This window comes from Pleurodeles waltl, chromosome 2_1, assembly GCF_031143425.1.
Source record: "Pleurodeles waltl isolate 20211129_DDA chromosome 2_1, aPleWal1.hap1.20221129, whole genome shotgun sequence".
NCBI classification, from domain to species: domain Eukaryota; kingdom Metazoa; phylum Chordata; class Amphibia; order Caudata; family Salamandridae; genus Pleurodeles; species Pleurodeles waltl.
The window spans coordinates 709,827,457-709,853,813 of record NC_090438.1 but is presented as its reverse complement, the minus strand read 5'-3'; the positions used below and the strand labels follow the sequence as shown (position 1 = coordinate 709,853,813).

The following is a 26,357-nucleotide window of genomic DNA, read 5'->3' as shown; positions in this document are numbered from 1 at the left end:
GTGCTTACAAGGGCAACAGACACAGTAGATCATATTTGGTGAATTATAATTGGAAAAGACATCCTATTCCTGGAGTAAAGCTTTGTATTGAAACGTTTTTGTAGTGGCTGTAGTGTTGCAGGCTATGCAGTTTCTGAATTTGAAGTGCCCCTTTGTTGGGGTAAGGCTCAACATTGTGCACATATGTGCACAGCAACATATCTGCCTGCGTTTTTATCAACATTTGATCTGTTTGAGACAGGATTTGATTTTTTTTTAATCTGCAAATTATGTAGCAGTTGTTAGTTATGTGGCAAATGAGGCATAATTCCAATGACCCTGGCCTTAGTTTTCTGAAGACGTTTTGTTTCTGATAGAGCGTAAAGTTTAGATCTGTTCCTCGTGTCAGTGGCATCGGCAGACTGTGACAAGTTTCAGTCATAAATGTAGAAGAGATAAAAGCTAGCATAGAAAACTGCACTGACATGCATTTTAATGTGCTACTTGCTGGTACTTCACAGTTCAGCATAGGTGCCTTTTCCAGTAAATCATAAGCTGGAAGATTAAAAATGATGTTAAATTGTAATTTAGATCCTAAACTAATAGCCAATGTTGAAACAAATTTAAATTTCTTGTGTTTTATGAAATATATGAATGTCTTGTTGGAAATTGTATAGTTTAACGTTTCTATACTCTTTACTTTATTACTGTATTATTTGTTGCATTCATTTTTATCTCGTCTTATTTTGCAGCATTCCAATACACAATTAGGCACGGCTATCATCTAAAAAAAAAGAAATAAACATGAAAGAATGATAGCCTTCAGGCAGACTATTCCATCAGCAATCGGATGACTGAGATTCCCGAGAGGAAAACCAAAGAGAGCATTTAAGTATCATTGTGACTCAGTAGCAAGGCTGAGGTCGAAAGTTTTCTTACAGAAAATGCTAGGCAGGTAAAAGAATAAAACTCACCACAAAGCGGTGCAGGTAAAGAATAATGACTGTAAAGTCCAAACCAACATCATAAAAATAAAGGGACATTTTATGAGCTACTGAATACAAACTGTATTGGAAAACGATGAAGGGAAAATGTAGATGCATAGGTTTAACTTCTCCAGTCAACGGGGGATGCATTAAAATGACACCAGAAGAGCGTATTGTAAGTGTAAGGATAAAACGTATAAGTGATTAAGATAATTACTTAAATATCTACATCGGGCTATTCAGAGGGACCGTGGTGGAAGTAATCCAACTAGCAAAGCACAATGATGCATTCGAGTAGGGGGTTATGCCCTACGCAAAGCAATGGAGCTCTGAGCATGGGCAGGAGCTCTGACAAGCATCTAATTGGCAGACAATCTGTGAGTGGAGGAGATGCAGTCTCCTCTCCACAGGTGAGTATCCATCTGTATTGCAGAACTGAGTAAAAAATGGCATGGTTGAGGAAACACAAACCTAGCCGTGGGAGCTTGGCACAAGCAGTAAGACATTCGTCAAAAATATATTTGATACATAAAATGTAGCACCAACTCCTCCCTCTAAGAAATTAGTCAGTAAACAGACATGATACAATTCTAGTTAAAAGGACACAAATGAGATAATCATAAATTAAATAGATCTAATAACGTGATCATGGATTATTTAAAATGGTCTTTTGGAAGTAAAAATGTAAGTACAGAGATGACCTGTCTTGCTCAATTAGGGCCACATGGAAAGATAACTGTATTGAGTTTTTGAGCTTAAACAAAACAATTTCCCACACTTGAAACGTGAATGCATTTTGAGAAACTGTGGCCTACTAAAATCAGTTTCATTGACTTGTAATAAATGTGCTTGTAACAAAAGTAGCTGAAGAATGTATGCCCGGATCTTCACAACTGGTTCACTAAGTCCTCTCTCTAGCAGAAGTGGCTATTCCTTATTCACTATTGATGGTACTCAGGTTAAGCCACACTAGCAGCTAAGTCTCAGGAAACCCACCTCGACTATGTTAAACAAATCAAAAGTGTTCCAAAAGTCCTATTTGGCAGACATCTTCCAGTAGAGCCTTCCTGTCCTTGAAACAGTCTTACTCACACCAGCAGGTATTGGAGGTGGCGGTTACACCGGCTGTCTTCAGTTGTATTACACACGTGGCTGTGCAGGGGCCAGGGCTCGGCATCCTCAGCACTCCTATGATGGGACCATTGGTTTCATTTGCCTTCATCACAGGTGGGGTGACAGAGGCCCATATTTATACTTTTTGACGCTAAACTGCGCTAACGCAGTTTAGCGTCAAAAAGTTTTGCGCCGGCTAACGCCATTCTGAAGCGCCATGCGGGCGCCGTATTTATTGAATGGCGTTAGCCGGCGCAAGCAGACCGGCGCTGCCTGGTGTGCGCGAGAAAAACCACGTACACCAGGCAGCGCCGGCGTAGGGGGAAAATGGCGCATGGGCGTCTTAAAATGGGGCAAGTCAGGTTACGTCGAAAAAATCGTCTTAACCCGACTTGCGCCATTTTTTAACGACGCCCATCCCCCATCAACATGACTCCTATCATTGTAAAGATAGGAGTCATGCCCCCTTGCCCAATGGCCATGCCCAGGGGACTTTTGTCCCCTGGGCATGGTCATTGGGCATAGTGGCATGTAGGGGGGCACAAATCAGGCCCCCCTATGCCAAAAAAAATTATAAAAAAAAAATAAAAAAATACTTACCTGAATGTCCCTGGGGTGGGTCCCTCCAGCCTTGGGTGTCCTCCTGGGGTGGGCAAGGGTGGCAGGGGGGGTCCCTGGGGGCAGGGGAGGGCACTCTGGGCTCATTTTGAGCCCACTTGTCCCTTAACGCCATGCCTGACCCAGGCGTTAAAAAGCGGCGCAAATGCGCCGTTTTTAGCCACGCCCACTCCCGGGCGTCTCTTTTGCCCGGGAGTATAAATACCACGTAAAGGCCTGGGAGTCATTTTTTAGACGGGAACGCCTCCCTTGCATATCATTAACGCAAGGAAGGGGTTCACGCTAAAAAATGACGCACATTCCGGGAACTTTGGCGCTATTCGCCTCTAACGCCATAGTATAAATATGGCGTTAGTTGGCGTTAGTTTAGCGTCGAATTTGCGTCGAAAAAAACGACGCAAATTCGGCGCAAACGGAGTATAAATACGGCCCAGAATTTGACAGATTCTGACTCTGATTCTCAGTTGCAGCACTGACCCGAATGGTCATTATGGCGGCCTCTCCTCACAACAATGGTATGTACCAAACTATGATCCTTGTGCCTTTTTGTGGCCTCTGGCATACAGGGTCACCATACCTGCTCTGTACTCTGCAAATGGCCCGATTGGCACAGCAGGAGATTCCTCTTCATGGTGACTCCCTCTGGCAGATAGGGTCACCATCTTACACACAGCACACTGGTGATGGCCTGATCTGCACAATTAATTTCACAGCAGCCCTTTCTGGCATGTGGGGTCACAGACTTGCACACTGCGTACAGGTGATGGCCTGATTGGCATGGTTAACTTGACGGTGCTCATTCTGGCATAAGGGGTCACAGGCTTACTCACCACACATGGGTGATGGCCCGATCAGCACAGTTAACTTCATGCCAGGCCCTTCTGGCATGCGCAGTCACCGACTTACACGCTGCATAAAGATGATGGTCTGATCGGCATGGTTAACTTTACAGTGGGCCCCTCTGGCATATGGTGTTGCCAGCTCACACACCTCACATGAGCGATGGCTCAATCGGCATGGTCAATTTTTCAGTGGTGCCCTCTGGCAGATGGCGTTGCCGACTTACACACCACACACTGCCGATGACCCAATCAGAATGGTAGTGAGACAAGGTTGCCAACTTGAAACTACACATGGTCAATGACCTGATCCCTGCAGCAGTCCTCTCCTAACACCTCTCTACAGGGATCCACTCACCAGGATCCCTCACTGGATCATGATCCATCCAGTACTCTCCTCTTCTTCACATGCCTCACTGGTCTTGGCAAACAGGGAGGCACTGGTGCTCTAGGCTCCAGGGGCAGGTGGTCTTGATTGTCCCGGGGTGATGGCCCCTCACCAAGCAGGGGGATTGGCAGGCCTTAGCCTCCAGCCCTGGTCACAGGCAGAAGTCTTGCAGAGCTTCCCCTCCATGCACAGCCCATCTGGCTGCCTGGCAGTGGACTATATTGGGGTCTTCGCTCACCTAGTCTTATAGTCAATTTCCAAACACCAAATGTGATTTAGGGTCTGAATCTTTGAAGTTGATGTAGGGGGTCTGGTACCTTTAAAAGTGCTCACTCCTTGGCCCTGCCCTTCCTCCAGAAAGCAGACTGTCATAGAAGGAGGGACTCCAAATCTTATAGCCCCAGAACACAGACCATAGATTGACCAGAGTTTCACACCTGGATGTCAGCCACAGTGATATGCATATCAAAAGGTTACCTCAGTGCCGCAACACTACTCAGCCCCATCTCCTTCCTGATATTTGCCCAGGCATTTTTCCAGTGGCCTCTCTCTGAATCAAAGAGCACCCTTTAAAAGGTGCTGGAGGGTTTGCTTCTCTTTCTTCCAGTGTGTGTCCTATGCAGCTCCCAGGAATGCAGGAATCCACAAATCTGCCTTAGGGGTTTCCTTTACCTCCTCGTGCTCCTCCAGTCAGCCCTGGGTCTTCAAAAATGAAACCCAGATTCTTCCATGTATTTTACCATTCACAGGCACACATACACCCAGCACAAGTATATAACACACATGCACCGCACAGCACTACATATTAATGGTGTAGGCCAAAGGTGTGTTAAGCACAGAGCAGCAGAACCTAACATGAGTAAGCCTGTAGGCCTCTTCAGTGACACAGGTAAAAAGGCCTGTTCATTTTAATTGATACTACACAGCATGCTGCCACCACTGTGCTCTTGGAAAAGGCAGTAGCCTTTCACCACTATGAGGGTGGATTTTGGGCACCCATGCCTGGCTCCAGTAACACAATCCATAAGACAGTTTTATGTCATGGTGCACACACTTGATCCGTGTTCACCCAGGACAACAAAATGAACATCAGGGATCTAGAAATCATTGCAGATGGGGTACTCAGTGCCTGGTGCACGCTCCTCACTATGTAAGGGACTTTTCTGTCCCAGCAGAGGATCTCCCTAGACCAGAGGAGGGACACCTTTTCATTAATTTGCTTATCAATTTTCCAGTAATAGAGATCTTTGTGCTAAGATAGAAACAGTCAACCCTGCTGGAAGAATTTCTTTCTGCACGGTGAAGGACTGAGGATTGCTGATTCCAGTTTCATCCTAAATCTTTGTACCTGAAAAGCTTTTCTGAAGGCCAAGAAAGATGGCCTTATGCTGACTCACAAGAAGGAACACTGCCTGCTGTAGGACTTCTTTCATGAAGGGAAGACATGTAGAAGGTACAAGAAACAGAGACAACACCATCTCTCTAGAAGAATAAAACAGCAAAATCAGTGATGACAGAATTGTGGTTTCAGTCCAGTTTAAAAGGTGGGCAATGGTGTTTTCCCACCCACAATTTTGTGTCCAATAACCTTCCCCGGATGTTTAGGGAATTGTGGAGCACCAGGACACACTGAAGTAATTGAGTGCTTTTCATGACTACAAGTTTAATTCTATTGTTTATCCTATTACTCCTTCGCAAATTCAAGGTTTTACACAGTGCTTTGTTTTTGACTATGCAAAGGCGAAACCAGACCGGTCCTTTTGTTCTGATTGTTCTGATTAGTCACCTTCACGCTCATGGTGTGGCACTTTAAATTGACTCCCTTATGTGAAATTACATGACTTTTAATTTCCAGTTTATGAGGCAAGAAAAGTCCGGTTAGGAGTTTACAACGCGAATAGCTCTAACTCGAGCAAACGTGAAACCCATTGCAAATGCTTGTTTCTCATTGTTACCAGCAGAGGGTTACTCCCCCTCCTTGGTCTAGCTGCATATTAATCTCTCTTCATAAAAAGGGTCCTAGACATCTTCCTGTTAACTATCGACAAATTGCTTTACTAGTTACGATGGGGAAAGTTTTTGCCAGGAGCTTATTGGAGAATCTTACAGAGTGGGTGGCAGAAGGAAAAATCCCCCGTATGGAGCAAGCCAGTTTTAGGGAAAAACATTGCATCTTGGATAATATCTGTACGTTGAAAACTTATTGCTGAAAAGTATACAGTGATTAGAGTGGCAATCATTGATTTCTCTCCTGCCTTTGTCAGGGTCAACTGGCCATTTCTCTGGAAAAAATATTGAATCTGGGTATTCCTGACACACTTCTTTCATTAATAATTGCCCTGTACTCTTCTACCTGATGCCAGGTGCTGTTAGGAGGTGACCATGGTTTATCTGAGGTGGTTCCAACACAAAACAGGCTGAAACAAGGGTGCCCCATTAATTTGTTTCTTATATGTTTCAAATCTCCCCAGTTTTCTGGCAGCCAGTAATGAAGATGCTCCAAATATAGGAGGCCATCCTTTGCCTTGTCTGATGTATGCTGACAATGTTGTAATTATGGATTTAACACCTGGGGTTTGGGGAACAGAATGTTGTCCCTCCAAGACTATACAACATCAAGAGTATGATCCTAATAATGATAAGCAGAAAATTTGGAGCTCTACAGTCTTGTCTGGGGCATAGGCACAGACAAACTGGAAATTGTAAAATCCTATCCCTATTTAGGGAAAGTGGTTTCAGGTAGCATCCTCGATAAGGCACATATTGATAACTGCTCAGACAAGGCTTCCTCACATGCAAATGGTTCATGTGCCTTTTATAAGGCAATGGGGCGAAGGCATTTTATGCACCTACTCTCCGTCTTCAAGGCGAAAGTCCTCCCGACTCTGTTGTATGCCATAGAATCTGATAATGTGGCTACATGGGGCTTTTCAGAGCAAATGGAGGGGGAAATACTATGCAAGGTTTGTAGTTTTAATTCAGTTGTTCCGATGCCAGCAATTAGGCTGGAATTCAGATTGATAATATCCTATGTACAAGGTCTGGCCACGGTGATTCAGTGGGGCTACCAGCTGAAGAACAGTGAAAAGAAGTCTATGAGAAGCCTCATGAATCGAAAGAGTTTTGGTACTGAGGTATGAAAATATTTGTTTTCTTGTGATTTTGGCCTGACCTTGACTCATTTAGGCCTGCAGGAAGAGGCTATGGCCTCTCTTTCTTCTCTAGAATTGAAATTTTTATTTAAAGGCCTTATAAGTTCTGATAGTTAGCAAAGAGATCTTACATACTTTATTAGTAAGAAAAGGTTACAGGTGATAACCGCGGATAGTGGTCCAAAGGTAGCCCAGAAGCATATGTTTTGGAATTTGGACCATGGCCTCTGGCACTTTATGGTCTTATTCCAAATGTATTTTCTTCCATTAAATTATATAATTGCAAACTGGTCCTCTTTCGGAGAAATGGGGAAAGAATGTAATTTTTGTTATTTAGGATGTCAATATCTTAATCATGCCGTCTTTGTCTATCCTGCAATGTTACCACTACGATGTTGTTACTTATGTCCAATGTTTTTACAGATTAGGTTAACATCTGTTGAATCTGCACAAGAGTTTCTCTTTTCTCCCAAGAATGCTGTCATTTATATTAGTATTTTACATTTTTTGAATGATTTATGAATTTATATTAATGGAATTCTCATTACTGCTGAGGTGACGGGGTGGGTTCCATGTGTACATCCTAGACTTATTGCCATGTCAAGGGGGGGGCTTATTAAGGCAAGAGTATCGAGGAGTACATAGTGTATATATATATATATATATATATATATATATATATACATATATATATATATATATATATATAGGGGGTTATTCTAACTTTGGAGGAGTGTTAAACCGTCCCAAAAGTGACGGTAAAGTGACGGATATACCACCAGCCATATTACGAGTTCCATAGGATATAATGGACTCGTAATACGGCTGGTGGTAAATCCGTCACTTTTCCGTCACTTTTGGGATGGATTAACACCTCCTCCAAAGTTAGAATAACCCCCATAATCCTTTAGGTTGCACTTTTATTGTTTTAAGGTCTATGTACCTATTCGATCTAGGATTTGGATTGCTCCTATATTTTTGTTAGGAATTTAAAAAGGCTGTTATTTATGGGATTTTGGGTAGCTGACTTAATGAATTAATGAATCTTTATGAATTAATTATTGCAATATTTGTTTTATTGTTGGCATTGATTAATTTTACTATTGCTTATTTCTATTTTTATGAGGTATGAATATGATATTGGGAATTGTATTGTTTTGATAATGTGGACCTCTTCGAGTTCCAAACCATGAATGAAGATCGAATTGAATTACCAGTGAACTATTGTGCATACTTTTTAAATGCAGGCTTACAGCTGATTCACACAGTAGTGTATACATTATTTAAATTGTACAAAAGTGACTTATTTTCACTTCTAACAACCATTATGAACTACAGTGTGGCATCACTGCTTCTCAGCTCTTATTGTTAGTATTTTCTCTAAATGTAAATGGTGAAAGCTTTTGATAGAGGCTCACTTTGGAATTTAACTTCTAAGCACCTTGTACTAATGGTAATTATGAGGCACCTAACTTACAAAAATGTGAAATAGCCAATCTGAAGGCAAAAACGTTCAATGTATCAGAGAACTGACATGGAGTGGGGACTATTTAGTAATTTCGCTGCTTAGAAGTCCAAATGGCATCTAAACAGATTCCAACAATCAATAAACTCAAGGAAGTTCATGCAAAAACATGGAATATATTCCAATTTAGAGCATTTAAGTCTCAAATCAATTATACAGACATGACCTGAGCAATCAGTGCTCAAACAAGAACATGGGGTGGGGGGGGTGGGGGGGGTGGTAACCTACAAGACATGATGATCATTTCAGGTCCAGGTGCCCAACTGATTATTGGAAATGGATTTTGGAATTTGCATTGTTGCATTTAGCAGCTGAAAGGTAATCCACATGTGATGTTTTACAGTATTATTTTGCATCACTGACTCATTTGCATGCCTGCTAGCGTAGCTGCAGCAAGTATAAAGAAGAGATCACCTCCACAATGACAATCAACATTTTCCTAGGTGTTTGTCCTGCTCCCCTCTTGCAGGCTTTAGATCTTCACTTGTTTCATCTTGACTTGACATATATCCTGACAGCTTTTTTTTTGGCATTTCCATTACTGTGTTTTCAGACACCACCTGCATATATTATACATGCACTTTGCAAGTTGCATTCTTTACTAATCATGTGCTATGTAATGGACATGAAGCACCACATTGTATACCTTTAAATGCTGATTTTCGAACACTGCTAATTGAATTATTCCACAACAGTCATTGCATTACATATAGCATAACTGCACTCTAATTACGAAAGCCATCACATACACATTTATAAGCACACATGCAAATGGAGCATTTTACACTCCTTCAAATTTCTTTGTGGATCTGACCCATGTAGTAAAGTTAGACAATCCCCTCCATTCCTTCTGACTGGGAAACAATGACAACTGACTTTCTGGACTAAAAGTGGGGAAGAATTACAACTTACCACTGAGTAAATTTCACAAGCAGTTTCTCGCTCGCTTTGGTGGGGGTCGCAGTACAGTCTTAATTTCTGGATTTCTATCTGAATGATAAGACAAAAAGATGTTTGTTATTCAAGCAAAGCACAGTCTCATGTGAAATGTTTTTATAGTTTCAAGTACAAGACCTGTTGATGTTTGCTTCCTTCGACCATCTATCATTCTTGGTCGATCTCTACCCCGTGGGGATCCTTCACGAAGCTCTTCCTCAAACCAAATATTTTGTTAACATTTCTCAGTTGGTGCTGTTCTTCCCTCTTATTCAGCAAAGAAATGATTAATATCTGGGGCACCTTCGACCTGTGAACTTTCTCCCCCTCGTCCACTTTTGCTTGCCTATTTCAATAATTTGGATTTCCTGTTCCATTGTACACTGCTGACATTCAGAAGCTTCTTCAGCGGTACAGCGGGGATTTTGGGTACCACAATGGATAACATTGACGGGCATTAAGACATATTGGACTGCCATCTAAAAAACAACTTTGTCAATAATTCCTTTTGGCCTTATGACCATCCTGAAGTTAGATACAAGACGCGAAGGACTTTAGAGTGAAATTTGATACAAAACTGTTATTCCCCACCAGATTAAAGCAGTTTCACAACCATTTTTTTTACTGTGGATTTTGACAAGAAATAGTCTTCTTCTCCCACAAAAATGCTCATTTGAATCAATCCACCTCATCTCACTTGGATTACTGCTGCATACTATACCTCACTGTAGCTAAGGATTGATTGGGACAGATTCAAAATGGAGTAGCACAGGTGCTGCAGAACACTGAAGTGCACATGTCCACTGCATTATCATCATTGCACTGGTTGTCTGTCCAAAAATGTACTCAGCAAACATCTCTGTGGCTTTTGGTCAGGGCTATCTGACTGACTAATTGACTGATTACACTTTAGCAATGGACCATACAATGGTCGCTTGTTGCACTTCTAACATGCTACTGCTTATATCAGTTCAGTTTCCATTGCTTTTTGAAGGTCACAAATGATGAAGCTGATGAATCTCCCTAGCAAATGTGAAAAGGGAGGGATGACTAAAGTAATTTTATCTTTACTCTGCAAGTGGTGAGTAGGAAGATGGGGGCTAGCCTACGTATTAAAAGGGTGGGGACAGCAAAATTATTAACATTTAAAATGTAAATAATGATTACAATTGAAAACAAGCAGGTGATTTTAAAAATGATTCTATCATCAACCAGGAGAATAGTAAATAGGTTTCCTTTCTGGTGTTATTCGTTTTTTCTTCCCAAAGCCCAGATAAATACATCGAGGAGCATTTGCACTCTTTGCAAATTTCTAGGTTGGCAGGAAGGCAAGCCATAGTACTGGGCCTTGCAATAGCTAAGATACAACTTACTGGCTGCTGACACCGCTAAGAAATCAGCTGCTAATAATAGTGCTAATTCGTGAGGGATCAAAATGACCCCTAGTTTTTAACGTTCTTAAATTCTGGGATCTCATGCCATGAAACTCAGAAGAAGGTAAGGCGACAAAATATTTCTACCTTCAAACCCAAAATAATTTGCTCCATATTTTTTTTAGTTGTTATTTTGTAGGCAATTGCCACAAATTGTAAATAAAATATAATATTTGTAATGCTTTGACAGAAGTATTATTGCGCCAAAATATTGTTGGGTGTTATCTGCATCCCTGAGTGCAGAGACTGGTTAATCGAAAATGATATTGAAAAGGTGAGTTATTAGTAATCGAAGATCATAGTAGACAGTGAAGAACTTCGGGGGCATTACATATGGGAGAGGCTTCTCTTAGTAAAAAGAGACAATATTTCATCCACAAACAATTTAATTGTCTGGGCATCAGTGAAATCACCCTTGGCCAACTGTCAAAAACAATATGGTGGCGCTTGGTGTCAAAGGCTTCAGGGAGCACCGATATATCTCGTAAAGGGCTGAGTCCCTCATTTAACCCATAGGGTGAACCATCCCAGGATGCCTCAGCGATGCTTTAGTGCACTCTTTTAGATCACCGCATATACCACTCTGTCTTGGGGACTCTGATGAGCTTACTTTTGTGTATGCCCTTTGATCAGGTGGTTTCATTTTTTTTTAATCTTCGAAGTGAGCCAAAGAGCAGTTTGTGATTATGTTCTTTATTTCAGGAATGGGGATGCAGCAGTGAGGATCTCATTTATAACATCACCAAAAACATTAAATGCATCTGTGCAAGAAAGCCATTGGGCGCATCCCCCCCAGCATTCCATCTGTTTTTGGGAAACTGTTTTCTATCACCCCAGACATGTCTTTACTTGTCCTCTGCTATTCTATTGGTTATTCCACTTCCTAAAACGATTCCTGTAGATGACAGTCTTCACTATGGAGTGAACACACCAAATTGATCCAAAACACCAAAGGGACTTTTAGATTTAGGAATGCCTTAAAATCCTAGGTTGTACTTGCACTAATGAAGTTGATTTCACAAGGTACCATTAGCATTAAGATGGCCACTGAGTGCGTGCTGCGCTTACGATGGCAATACCTTATCATCCGGTCTAGACATGATAAGCTCCAATTCATCTATGAAATGGAGACACATATGATAATTATTTAATGTATTTTCCAATAGTTTGTGAACATTGTACTATATAATATTTATATGGAAATCAAACCACTTCAACTCCAGCGTCCGCTGCTTCCAGTGTATCCAGTGCACATTAGTTTAACAGAATGGGGAGCACCATTAAATGTTGCTTCTCTCATAAACTTAATGTGCATGGTTGGGATTTGTGGGGCAGGGAAGTAACAAGGGAAGGAACCTACTCGTGTGTTTAAAACATTCACGGATTGCTCAATCTTAACAAAATCCTTATCTGTAGATTTTGCACAATCTTCCATATGATATAGAAAATCATGCTAGCATGATACAGAGCACAAATATTGACATTTTTGTAATTTAAGACTCTTCAATTACTTATAATTTCTGAATTTCAGATAGCCACAGTGTACCCTGAAAACACAATTCACATCTTTACAGAGTAAAAGAAATAAGTGAATGACTATCAGGTAGAAGCCCCTTTACTCAAAGGCATTGTGTCGATGATCCCCAGGGCAGAGACAAGAATAAAGTTCAGAAGACATTTTGAAATAGCATAAGTATAGAGGACCTTTCGATAAACAGAGGGGGGTCACTGTACAAACACTGCAGTACATACTGTTATTGACGCGTCTGATGCCACCAGCTTCCCCACTTGAGTTTTGCCATTAATGAAGATGGGCAAGCTCTCCTCCAGGGTTCCCATTTGAATGAAAACGTCATCCAGGTATACACTGATATTTTTCTCTCTCACCAGGATCTTGAGTTGATGCCACTCCTCGTCGAATAGTTTCTGGAGACATTTTGAAAAGGAAGAGGATAAGACGAGACATGCAAATGCTAAGTGAGCGAACTCCACCCACGGAAAATGGTTTCCTGGATAGTAAAATAGAGCAAAAACGCAAAACTTGCATCTCAGACAAGATCAGGTCATGTGAAATAAAGTAGTGTACCTTGAATGATGCGCATAGTAACAACAATCATCAGCAAGAAGTGTCTTAACAATGATCATTGTACAGATAATGGGCGCTCTAGACAAAACAACATTTTGCCTCTAGAATGCTCCTCAACCACAAGCAAAAAGGGCACTTTGTTATCATTCGGAAAATTGGCTAGGTGGCACACTAAGGCTGCTTGTTCTACGACTGTACCTTATGGACCCACCACTCTAGTTAGAACTTGCAGATAAGTTCTTCCACCAGAATGGGGGAAAACGTTAAAATAAGAATCGTACTCATGTTGAAGAAAACGTCAGATAATTAGAATTCTCCTTTTTTAAGAGGCGGAGAATGCAGGCAACAATTTTTATACTCAACTAAGCCAATAGAAACTCGAACTAAGGAAGGGCCAAATATAGGGGATAGAAGGACTATTGTAAGGGCTAGCCGAGTCTTCTTAGAAAGCTTTGAAACAAACTTATAAATTATGGCATATTTATCGTAGGTTGGCTCCTGTAGCTGACAAGGTGCAGCAAAACACATTTTCACCAGCACGTAATTGAGTTCTCATTGAATTAAAAAGCATCATATTTTCTGATGAAATTAGAACGAGCGTGGACGGCAAAAAGAAAAACTTCATACAGTACCTGTAATTTGGGGCTCTGAAAGCGCAATGTCTGAGACGCTGAGTTCGTCCGTGGGGCAGTGACCACGACAGAACTTCCTGGTCTGTCCAGACTTACAGCTGCCTGCACCACCCCAGCCTTGGATAATATCCTCCAGAGGTCAAACTTCTCAGCACTGGCGAGAGACCTTAAACGTATGGTCGCCACAAAAACATAGGAAGGGGGGAGGCCTTCTGGAAATATGTCCCTGTTTAAAGAAAATACGTTTTCTGTTGAAAGTAAATATGTTTTCTCATAATCAGTATTTAAGTCTGCATGTACACTGTTTAGCAACATCTGTCATAAACATTCTGTAATTATAGTCACTTCCTTGTTAAGTATTGTCATAAAGCAAATTCACAAGGTCTAGGATTGGATAATAGACTGTGCTCAATTTGGAAAAACATAAGTGTGCGGCCCCAATTTTTTTTTTGGAGCACCGAAGTCTGGAGTTGCCTAATACCATGGCTGTCTTTCCCTGATAGCACCTCATTTTTCTTTCTTCAACCACTCAACATTTCCTGTCTCTTTATCTCACTCCTACAGGTTCTTCTCCATCTTTAGATTCTCCAGAACATCCCTGTAACCTTTGTTTTATTTAGTGAATTTCTCTGTTTTTTTTAATGGATAGTCATTTTCATTACTACATGTTAATCCAACCACCGCTGTGTATGGCCTTTGGCCGTGCCTGGCTCTAGTTGGCCACTGGGCCTGGCCTGCAGCCGCCCCTGAGGCCAACCCCCATAAGCATCCAACCTTACACCATGCACGACTTCACACGTGTGTAGCAGAGGTTGCCGGCAAGACCTGGCCTGCAGCCAGACCCTCAACCAACACCCCTAACCACCCATCTCCATGTTTCCCTGGTGGCACCTCATTTTTCTTTCTTCAACCACTCCACACTTCCTGTCTCTTTATCTCACTCCTACAGGTTCTTTTCCATCTTTAGATTCTCCATAAGTCATTGTTTTTCTGTTTTCTCTCTTTATTCTTGTTTCTACCTTTCCCCTATGCCTGCTGATGAAAAATAAGTCTTAGCCCGCCAAAATGGGAGCCAGTCTACCATCAGCAAATTAAGCACTGGATACAGAGATGTGGTTGAGATCCACAATAGTCAGATACTTTGAGAGGACCGTTCTGACCTACAACTCCGGTGGAGAGGTACTTTCTGTTCCTGGCCACCAAAACACTATTGTGAGAGTATTCTGATATATCAGCCAACTAATAAGTTGTGACATGGACCAATTGTGTTGGCAGAATTAGTTGTGCCTGATCTCTAACTGGAATTTTAAAGTACAATTGAAATATATTCTACCTATAGGAACCTACTTGCTTTCACACGTTCTAATTTTTTTGCAGTAATCGGTTATCTAGGCTCCCTCGCCACGTTATTGTCTAAATAGTAGCTAATTGTTTTTAGACATAACGTTTACCCCCAAATTGGTTTCGGACTAGTTCGAACCTCATCAGTGAGGTACAGCTTGAGCCTTGCAGCACCGTGATCAAAGGGATCATGTCTTGACACACCTGTTGTACTTACGGCGTTGGATGGAGTGAAACACAAAGGTATTGAGAGGAATGCTTGAAACAGTCTCACCCACTTGCAATCGCTTCGGCGTCGTTCCAGAGCTTTATATGCTCAAGTGATTACAAGTGGCTGAGACTTTTGCAAGCATTACACCCATCACTTAAGTGTTCTTCTCAGCAGTCAAATCGTTTTTAAACGAACCCATTAGTGGACAGGGAGGGAATGCCTGCACTGATGAACACCAGTGACTGCCCAAACATACAGACTGTTATCAACTTAAACATTGGTTTGTTTCTTAACATTTGAAACTTTTTGTCGAGGCAAACAGTTTTCAAAGCTATTGGCTAATGCATCAAAATGTATTTCTAAATTAATATAACACCGATGAATCACTTACAGCCAAGTAGAATATGTGTTACATCAATCCTCTAGGTACTTATGCCGTTTAAGGTACAGAGGACCATGGTCCATATTTATACATTTGGAGCGCCGCATTTGCGTCATTTTTTGATGCAAAAGCGGCACAACCTTACAAAACACAATTGTATTTTGTAAGTCTGCGCCGCTTTTGCACCGCTATTTGGGGAGGAGAATACATACACATGCACAAACACACTCATTCTCTCTTTTTCATTTATCATTCCATTGCTGCACTAGATAGAACTGCTTGTTATCCAGAGAGGGCTACATGTTGTGAGGTTTGTTATGTATTAGGGCGTGTTATTATTAAGTTGATGATTGCCATTTGTGCTTTGGCTATGTAATTTCGAAAAAGGGCACATCAAATTATTATTTAATTATTTGATGAATTGTCTTCTTATGCTAACATTTTACTTATTAATTTGACATTTGAATAAATCTGCAGCCTGATAATTGGAAGATACCTATTTGTGCACAATTTTCCTTTATGGTCTTGACTGATTATTTGAGCACAGGATTCTCCCACTCCTACAAATGTACTCTCCTCAATGCTAATTGAGTTTGAGGAGCAACTATTTCTGGTGGAGAATTTCAGGCAGTTAATTATAATTAGTGTAGGCCTATTTATTAAATATAAATCAGTTTTTGGAGGAATGTGAACAAAAAGGTTAATTGGAGGCTAATTAATAGACAATAAGACCCTTGTGGAGATTCCTGTGGATTGATGATCCATGGACAAGTGGACTGTCCTGGTGTGAAGAGGTCCGGTGTTGGAGTCTGGCAGAGAGGTGAACTGCTGGTTCAATCCAATCTTCTCAAGATTGGTGAGTATGAGTTCATGGTGATGTGGTGTGTATATCATGGCTTGTTTTGGCACTGGGTTTGTTGTTGATGATTGCCTCTGTGCTGGGTTATGGTATTGTGTTTTGTGCACTGGTATATTTTTGGCCATTGGTGATGGTATGTCTGGAAATATTGTTGTGATTCATTTGTCCTCCTGCTTTGCATTTAATCTGGAAATTTTGGAGTTTGGAGAACTGGCCAGTGAGAGAATAATGTCTGTGGAAGTTAAAAGGTTCAGTGCCAAGTTTTTGAGCTTATGATTTCCTTAGGATTCTACTCGTGAGTGTACTAATTTGAAGTGGAAAAGTGGTATTTTATGTGTGCAGACGTTGAAGGTAAACTATTCCAAGTCCAAGGGTACGCCATTGCTGGTCAAAGCCTTTCTCAATATGTAATTACATACTACCTTGAAGCGCTACTGCTCTTGTAGTGAATTTGATACCTGTCCAGTTTCCCTGTACATAGACACAGGTTTATTGTCGTTTTTTATGAATCATTGTGTTCGAGGATTTGTGTTGTGGTTATGCTGCATTGATTGTGTAGTATTCTGTGAAGACTGTTTGAAACTTACAATGAGTGCTAGTTGGCTGAAATCTAAATCAAACTCACTAGCAGAAGCACACTCCACACAGCCAGTTAGAAGTCCTGCCTATGAGATGATTGTGAACCATGGGATGCACACTTGCTTGTGGCTTAAAGAATGGCACACGGTTACTAAGAATGATAAAAAGCTCTATTTTCCAGTGAATGATACTTTTGATATAAAGAAAACTATTTGCCTGAGATCATGCTTGTTTAATACAGGTTCACATCCCAAATCTTCACGGTTTGAAGCATTGACTGAATGGGGTGTTAGAGCCAATATCAAGGCACTTCAGAAAATGTTGAAGGGCCAAGTTGGCAACGCTGTTCAGGAAACAAAGGGTGCTAAGTTGTGTTTAAAGAAGAAGGTATGGTATACCAAAATGTTGCAAACTATGGGTGTGTTCCCTGTGAGAGATGAGGATAAGGCAAATAGTAAATTAAAGGAGCTTATGAAGAAAAATAATAACTCTGATGGAAAGGATGAGGTGTTGAATGCATTATTGACACTGAGACCACCATCTTATAATAAGGCTGGTGAGTTAGTAGCTTGGAGACTAAAAATCCGGAGGCCCACAAAATTGTGTAACAAAAGATGCTCTGAATAGGGATTAAACGAGTGAAGTGAATTTGCAGCAACTTAATGATTCAAGAACTAATTGTACTATGACTTCGAAGTTGATGGTTGATAAGATGATGCTTATCAATTTGAAAGCAGGAAAGGGAGCTTGTCATGGATATGAGAAGCTAGAGGGTGTGGATAGTAAACTGCTAGTGAATTTACAAACCAGAAGGATTTGTAAGCCTTATGTACTGCTGATGACAAAGCTAAAATGCAAAAAAGACAATTATACAATAGGGTGCAAATTTGAGACGAATTGTGAAGTTATTGAGAAATCTGGAAAGACACAGAAACCAATGGATGTTCAAAGTTGTTGAAGAGTGAAGTAAGGAAAGTTATGAGTGGTACTGATAGTGATGTTGTTGAAGTAGAACAGGTCCCATTGTCAAAAAGCAGAGTTTTCATCTCTAGTCCCTGCAAGCCGATATGTGTGCAGGGAACAGAGATAAAAGCTATGCTCCAGCAACCAGGCAGCTGTTGTTAAAATCAGCTGCATGCTTGCTGGAGCAATGGGACCACAGGGGAGGCCTTGAAGCTCCACCAGACATGAATAAATAAATATAGTCAGGGACCACAGGGGAGGCCTTCCTTGAGGCTCTCTCTCCAGTCCCAGATAGCCTGTAAGGGCATAGTACAAAAAAAAAATACATATAGTCAGGGACCATAGGGAAGGTGTTGAGGCTCCTCCCATGTTCCCAGATAGTCCGTAAAAGTATATTACAAAAACACAAATAAATATAGTCAGGGACCATTGGGGAGGCCTTGAGTCTCCCCATTGTGGTCCCAGATAGCCCACAAAGGGCAAAAAAATATATAAAAGAAAAATAAATAGCTCAACTGCGAATGTCGCAGACCTTCACACTGAGCGTTGAGAGTTTGAATCCAGGTGTGTCCTTGGTCGTTTGCCTCCTTTTTTTTCATTTTTTTTCATTCAAGTGTTTAAGGCTCATACTGAAAGGTGCTCTTACCCTTTTAATTGAGAAATCTATTTTTCTTTTCAAACTGTGAAGAAATATCTCATTCTAAGTATATCACATATCAAAGCATAAAAAACTAATTACCTCTCTCCCTCTGACTCTCTTTCCCCCTCTCTCTCTCTCTCTCTCTCTCTCTCTCCTTCAATCTCTTTCTCTCACTCACACACCCACTCACAGACTTATGCATCAACTCACAGACCCACTCAGACCCTTGTGCACCCACTCACAGCCTCAGTCAGACCCTCACACACCCACTCACAGACCCACTCAGATTTTTATGCAACAACTCACAGACCCACTGACAGGCCCTCGCCATGCACTGCTAATTACCCTACAAATTAGAAAAAGAGGCTGCGACCAACTTCAGCGCAAGTTATAGTTACATTAGGGCACAAGTTATAGTTACTTGAGATAACTCTAACTATAACTGGTGACTTTCTATGGTTTGGTACATTTAAAATGTGAGCCTAACTATAACGTCCCTGTAACCTTTGTTTTTTGTAAGTGAATTTCTCAGTTTTTTTTTTATTCTATTTTCTAACTATAACGTCACTGTAACCTTTGTTTTTTTTTCAGTGAATTTCTATGTTTTTTTTAATGGATAGTTATTTTCATTACTTCACGTTAATCCAAACACCGCCGAGCATGGCCTTTGGCCAGGCATGCCGGTAGTTGGCCACTGGGCCTGGCCTGCAGCCAGCCCCTGAGGCCAACTCCCTATAAGCATCCAACCTTACACCCAGCACAGCCTTCACACATGTGCAGCAGAGGTTGCCTGCAAGACTTGGCCTGCAGCCAGACCCTCAACCAACTCCCCTAACCACCCGTCTCTATGTTGTGCACAGCACTTTGGCCGTGAGCAGCAGAAGTTGACCTCAGCCTCTCTGGGTGTCAGAATAAGTGTGAGAGTGTGTATCTGAGAGTGAGAGTGACTGTGAGAGTGTCTGTCTGGGTGTGAGAGTGGAAAGATCAGTGCTTATGTGGGTGTGTCAGTGTCTGCATGGGCTTGTGAGTGGTGCATGATGCTGTCAGTGGGTCTGTAAGTGGGTGTGTGAGAGTGAGTGGGTGTGTGAGAATGTGACTGGATGTGTGAGTGGGGCTCCTGTGCTTCATATTTATCAAGCCCCCAGGTGGGCCAAATTCCGGGGACAACATTTATTTGTAACAGGGGGCGGCCCAGCCCTGTCACACCCTGGGGACCACCACCTCTCCGGGGCTATATTTAAATTGTGTAGGGGAGGCCCATAAACCTCCCTCACAGGCCAGGGGACCACCACCTGCCTGGGGCTTTCTGCAGTATTAATGTGGGGGAGGCAGCAGGGCCCCCTGCAGCCCTTGGGAATACCACCTACCCAAGGCTATAAGTAAATAGTATGCAGGGGCAACGTGGCCCACCACAGCCCTGGGGACAACCACCTCTCGGGGCCTTAAATATTTAAAACACAGGGGCACCCAGCACCCCCACAGCTTCGGGGACCACCACCTCCACGGGGCAAATATGAAATAATGTAAAGGGGGTCAATTTCAGACCCCTAAGCCCTGGGGACCACCACTGTACCAAGGCTATCACGTTGGAGGGGGGCCACATGGCCCCCCTCATGGAGACACCATTGGCCCTGGAGACCACTACCTCCCAGGGCTGGCTCCTACTATGTCCCAGGGTGCCCACCCCAGAGACTTAGCTGTTTTCTGTGGCTTGGCTGCAGCTTTGACAGCTGCAGCCAAGTTACAGCAAACATTCTGCTTTTTGACAGTGGGACCTGTTGAACAGGTCCCGCTGTCAAAAAGCAGAGTTTTCATCTCTGTTCCCTGCATGCAGATATGTGTGCAGGGAACAGAGATAAAAACATTGCTCCAGCAACCAGACAGCTGCTCTTAAAAGCCCGCTTGCTAGAGCAATGGGACCGCAGAGGAGGCCTTGAGAATCCCCCTGCGGTCCCAGATAGCCCTTAAGGGCATATTACAACATAAATAAATAAATACAGACCATGACTGCAGGGGAGGCCTTGAGGGCCCCAGCTGTCCCAGATAGCCCATAAGGGTATATTACAAAAAAATATATATATATATATATATAGTCAGGGATCGCGGAGAAGGCCTTGAGGCTTCCCTCATAGTCTCAGACAGCCTGCAAGGGCATTAAAAGAAAAATAAATAAATAAATATAGTCAGGGATCTCGAGGGAGGCCTAGAGGCTTCCTCCATAGTCCCAGATAGCCCATAAGCTGCTAAAAATATCTATTATAAAAAAGGATAAATAGCTCAAGTGTTAAGTCGCTGACCTTCACACTGAGCATTAATGGTTTGAATCCAGGTGTGGCCCTGGTCGTTTCTCTCCAGTATTTTTTTTTTTATTCTAATGTTTAAGACTCACACTGAAAGGTCATCTTACTCTTTTTAATTGACAAATACATTTTTATTTTCCAAAGGTTACAGGGACGTTATAGTTAGGCTCACATTTTAAACCTACCAAACCAAAGAAATTCACGAGTTATAGTTAGAGTTATCTCATCTAATTATAACTCGTGCCCTAAGGTAACAGTGCATAGTGAGGGTCTCTGAGTGGGTCTGTGAGTGAGTGCATAACTGTCTGACTGGGTCTGTGAGGGGGTGAGTGAGGGCCTGACTGGGGCTGTGGGTGGGTGCACAAGGCTCTGAGTGGCTCTGCGAGTGGCTTAATGAATGTCTGAGTGGGTCTGTGAGTGGGTGCATAAATGTCTGAGTGGGTATGTGAGTGGGAGAAAGAGATTGAAAGTGAGAGAGAAAGCGATAGCAAGTTTCTTAGGCTTTGATATATAACATACTCAGAATGAGATATTTTTGCACAATTTGAAAAGAGTAAGATCACCTTTCAGTTTGAGCCTTAAATATTTTTACTTTAATAAAAGGGAAATTAGTACGGCTAGACTCGAACCTTGAGTGCTCAGTGTGCAGGTCTGTGACCTTCACATTTGAGCTATAAATATCTCTTTTGCATTTTTTAGCCACTTATGGGCTATCTGGGACCACAGGGGAGCCCTCAAAGGCTCCCCCACTGTCCATGCATTTTTTTATTTTCTTTTAAAACAATCCCTTCACGGGCTAGTTGGGACTGCAGGGGAAGTCTCAAGGCCTCCCCGTGGTCCCATAGCTTCAGCAACCATGGAGCTGCATTAAGTAGCAGCTCTATGGTTGCTGAAGCAAACCTTTCATCTTTGTTCCCTGCACACATACCTGAGTGCAGGGAACAGAGATGTAAGGTCCCGTTTTTGACAGCGGGACCTGTTTTACAGATACTTCTGTCAAAAATCAGCCTGTTTGCTTTGACATGGCTGCAGCTTGAAAGCTGAAGCCAAGCCACAGCAAGCAGCTATATCCAGGGCTGGGCTCCCCGGATCACAGTATGAGCTGGCCCTGGGGAGTGGTGGTCCCCAGGGCCAAAAGTGGCTCCTCAAGGGGTGCCATGCACCCCCATCACACGTAGGCATAGTCTTGGGGAGGTGGTGGTCCCTGGGGATAATGGAGGTCCGAAACGGACCCCTTTTACATTATTTAGAATGCGCCCCAGGGAGGTGGTGATTCCCGGGGCTGCAAGGTGGCCTCCCTCTCATATTTCATTATGGCATCTGTGAGGTGGTGGTCCCCGGGGCTATGAGGGAGGCCACCATGCCTCCCCACTTATTAAAAGCATTTTTGCCACAGGGGTGGTGGTCCCCAGGGCACCAGGGGGCTGCGCAACCCCCTGTTCATATTTCATTATAGCCCCAGGAGATGGTGGTCCCTGGGTCTGTGTGGGAGGCCATCGGGCCTCCACCACTTATTAAAATCATTTTTTCCCTGGGATTGGTGTTCTCCTGTGCACAGGGGGTGCACAGTCCCTCACTCATATTTTATAATTCACCACAGGGGGGTTGTGGTCCCCAGGGCTGTGGCCTCTTAAAAAGAAGAAAGTGCCCCAGGGACCTGGCCCACCCGGGGGCTCAGTTAAAAACAAGCACAGGAGTTGTTCTTGTTTTTTTTTTACATTTTCTTTACTGCGGATTCATGATCCTGTTGCAGATTTGTGGTAAAAATGTTTAAAAACATGCTTTTTAGTCCTGGGGGAGGTCCACAGCACCAGAGCTAAGGGGTCAGGGTTTACGTACCATGGTCCCTTTTTTAATTCCTTTATTCTGGGACTTGGCCTCAACCGAGTCCCAAGATGGCTGCCAACACTTTAACGGCTTCCTTGTTGAAGTGTTGGCAGCCAATCAGATCTCAGCATGAGATCGGGAGTGTTGCGAATCCTTTGCATCCCGAGATATACTAATTTGGATTTTCTTTAATTTCTCGAAAACTACTGAACAGATTTACACCAAAAGAAGAAAAGGTCTCTTTCTGGACCAGGACCTATCTTTCTGCCAAATTTGGTGTAATTCCAACCTGTAGCTTCGGCACTATCCTGTTCTAAATCCCTACGGAAAAATGAATAGGGAAAAAGTGTTTTGGGACCCCCCTATTCCTCGGCCCCCATGGGATGGATCACCCTGAAACTTTCCAGACAGTAGTTCAAGTAAGCGGTGTATTTTCTTAGAAAATCTTGTGAAGAATCATCATGCGGTGCCAACGTTATTAGCAAAACAAAAAACGTGGTCCGAACTATAACTACCTAGTGGCAACTGCCTAAGGTAATATATGTATGGGCTGTGAAGAAGATCGTTTGATCGAAACGCGTTGCCATTAAATCAATTTTTTCATCTAAGAACTTTGGAGTGCAGTTTCTTTTATGCCTAGGAGGCTTACTTTCAGTTATATGTATCTATATGTATATATATCTATATGTATGTATATATATAAATATATATATATATATATATATACATACACATACATATATACATATATATGTGTGTGTGTATATATATATATATATACATATATATATACATATACATATATATCTAAATATATATTTGGATGTATATGTATATCCATTTAGATAAAAATATTTAATTATTTTCATAACTTGATCAGGTGTCCCGTGTGCTTCATGCCTGTCAATCAATTTTCATTAGACACTGCCGATGGTAATTGAAAAAAGGTGAAAAATTGAAATATTTGAAAAGTGCATAAATGATGCCAGATAAGCAGATTAATCTAAATGAAGTAAACTTTCCTGCCCAATGGGTTTCAAAATGTTACCTTGTGTTTTCCGTCACATCGACATCAGGAGTGAGGAGATATGCATTTTCAGAAAGTAAGGATCCAGCAGTTTTTCTCCCCTTCTTGTGAATTTTCATCCCCACTAGAAGTTCAAATCCTTTCTCGTCTCGTGATGCAACAGGTATTCTGGTGGGACACACTGATTCTGTGGGAGATAAAAGAGCACTGATTTATTCTTCGGCCTGCTAATTGGGATTTGTTCAGGTTAGGGTCGGCATTATATTCATTGACTTGCTGTAGATCATTTTTTCTCTTTGTTGCTCTAATGCAATCAGGAGACTTGTGCAAGTGCAAACACAGATTTAAGAAGAACCCAACTTGTGTTTTACCTTCACTTTAATATTTTTACTTTGTAATAAACTATGCCCATTTCTGTGCAACATAGGGAACGTTTGTGAGAATCAGTCACAGCTTACGTGAGGGAAAAGGGGCTGGGCAACACAGCACGTGGAGGGCAAAAAAATATATAATAAAAAAAAGTACCTTTTTTGCTGCACCACACCTTGCCGCTCCGATCCGCTCCGGTCCTCCACAGCAGGCACAGTCTCCCAGCCTGCCCTGAATCCAATCCTAACGCTGCTTTCATACTGCTGACAGCATGAAAGCAGTGTTAGGATGGGACGGAGTGCCCGCTAGGGCACTCAGATGCAGAGTGGGGATCTCTGCCTGCTGTCTCCAACCCGACAGTGCCGGGTTGGAGAGAGCCTAGGGTGCATGTATGTTTGGCCTGCCCGAGGCGGCAGCCAAACATACATGCGCACTGAAGGGGAGTGCTGTGCCCTCCCCCTCTGTTCCTGTCACGCCCGTGGCCCCACCCCTTTTTACAGTAATAATATTATGGTTTTACTGTAAAGGTTTTGCAGATGCTACCGCTGGCAGTGGGACGACGCTCCTCCATCATAGTGGAGGAGCCTCCCCTGATGAGAACTATTGTACTAAAATGCATGTATTGGGTAATGTGCCTCTAGCAGTTTAGAACAATGCTTTCCAATGACCTTTGCAGAACTGCAGTAATTTACTGCTGCATGAGCTGCTGATTCTCATTACCAAGATGGCCTTAGCATGGACGTCGTCTAGGGGTTTGCCACTGAAAACACTATACTCCCGAGATATCCATCCTTCAAAAATAGAAACAATCTAAGTGCTATCGGTAAGGTATTCTGGGCAACAAGAACCGATGGTTGTGGGTAATCGTGTGTTTCAAGTGTGACCTGCAGAGAGCCTGTTGTCATCCACAACTACAGTCTTAGCATTTTTGAGAATATTGAGTAATTTACACTTATTGTATTCTTTTTCTACTTTTTCAGAGGGCCAAAGCTTAAATGATGTCACATCTTTCAAATCTTTTAGGGAACAGCCACGTAAAGTGAATTCTTGTGATATTGTCTTGGTGGTGATGGTGTGGTGTCACTTCTACTCCTCACATAGTTTTTGCTGAAATAAAAACAGTGAGCTGTAATGGTATATAGTTTAAAGCGTGGAGCTAACTGAGCTCACCTGTGTGGTTGTGAAAGCAATGAGATAATTACTCCACTGGAGAAGTCCATTGGCATTGTGCCTTACGAAGATTTCTCAATGTCCTTCTGTTTCATTGTCTTTAATATTTCCTCGTCTGTAGGAAACAATGAGTGGCCTACTCTCTATGAATTTGTCAGATATATACCACTTTCATCCCTCATGCCTCAATCATGTTCTATTTACTGCACCTCTTGCTTTACCCCAGTATGGTATAAATCCTGCTAAATTAAAAAAAATAGAGTTCATCAATTACTGGGCGGTGCCTAGCACTTCGGAATACGCTGTGGTGGAATGTACCACATATTGCCTTTATTGTTCTCCTGTTTCTCTTTCCACTACCCGTTTCAATTCTCTGCTTCATTTTGCCACAGTTATTTTTCTTGGACGTTTTCTCCTAATGCTTGCCCTCCATACAGTCAGGAATATTGTTTACTAATCCCAAAGTAAAGGCCTAATATAGAGTTGTGTGGTAACGAAAAATGAACTGCTTTTTGAAGGAAGTGATAAATACTCCAATCAAGGATTCTCTGCCGTTGGAGAATTATTCATTGTGTGATTACCACTTCCTCTGCCCAACTCTATATGGATTTCCTCTTCTTTATCATGTTCTCTGTGGTTCGTTTCTGACAAGTACATATTTAATATAAATATGATGGTTGTAATCTGAGATTACCTATCCCAAAATTGTACAATCGCTCACATAGCGGGAAGGTCAAGGCAACAGTCTCTAGGTTTCAGCTTTTGTTTTATCACTCATGAACAGTAATGCAAGCCTCTATCTTCTTTTTTAACTGTCATCTGGTCTTCCTGGTTTGTCTAGTGCTAACTATTGCAAGGTATTGACACTGTGGCCAGCTTCCTTTATGCACCTCAGTATTTTGGTGATCTTACATTATAGTAGTACGTAGATGAAGATTAACTTGCCAAGCCTGCAACTGTGTATTGCCTTCATCACTTAGGCCCTCATTCCGACCCTGGCGG

General features: G+C 42.2%; 1 protein-coding gene across 1 annotated transcript in view; it reads right to left on the bottom strand.

Moving 5' to 3' along the window:
* LOC138267863 (collagen alpha-1(XXI) chain-like) overlaps positions 1-26,357 on the bottom strand; it is a 603,972-nt gene that overhangs the window by 231,092 nt on the left and 346,523 nt on the right. The window contains exons 4-7 of the mRNA XM_069217091.1: positions 23,838-24,003; positions 13,688-13,913; positions 12,722-12,895; positions 9,513-9,590 (exon numbers count right to left, since the gene is read on the bottom strand). Coding sequence (XP_069073192.1) covers positions 9,513-9,590; positions 12,722-12,895; positions 13,688-13,913; positions 23,838-24,003 — 644 coding nt within the window. The remainder of the gene's footprint in view (positions 1-9,512; positions 9,591-12,721; positions 12,896-13,687; positions 13,914-23,837; positions 24,004-26,357) is intronic.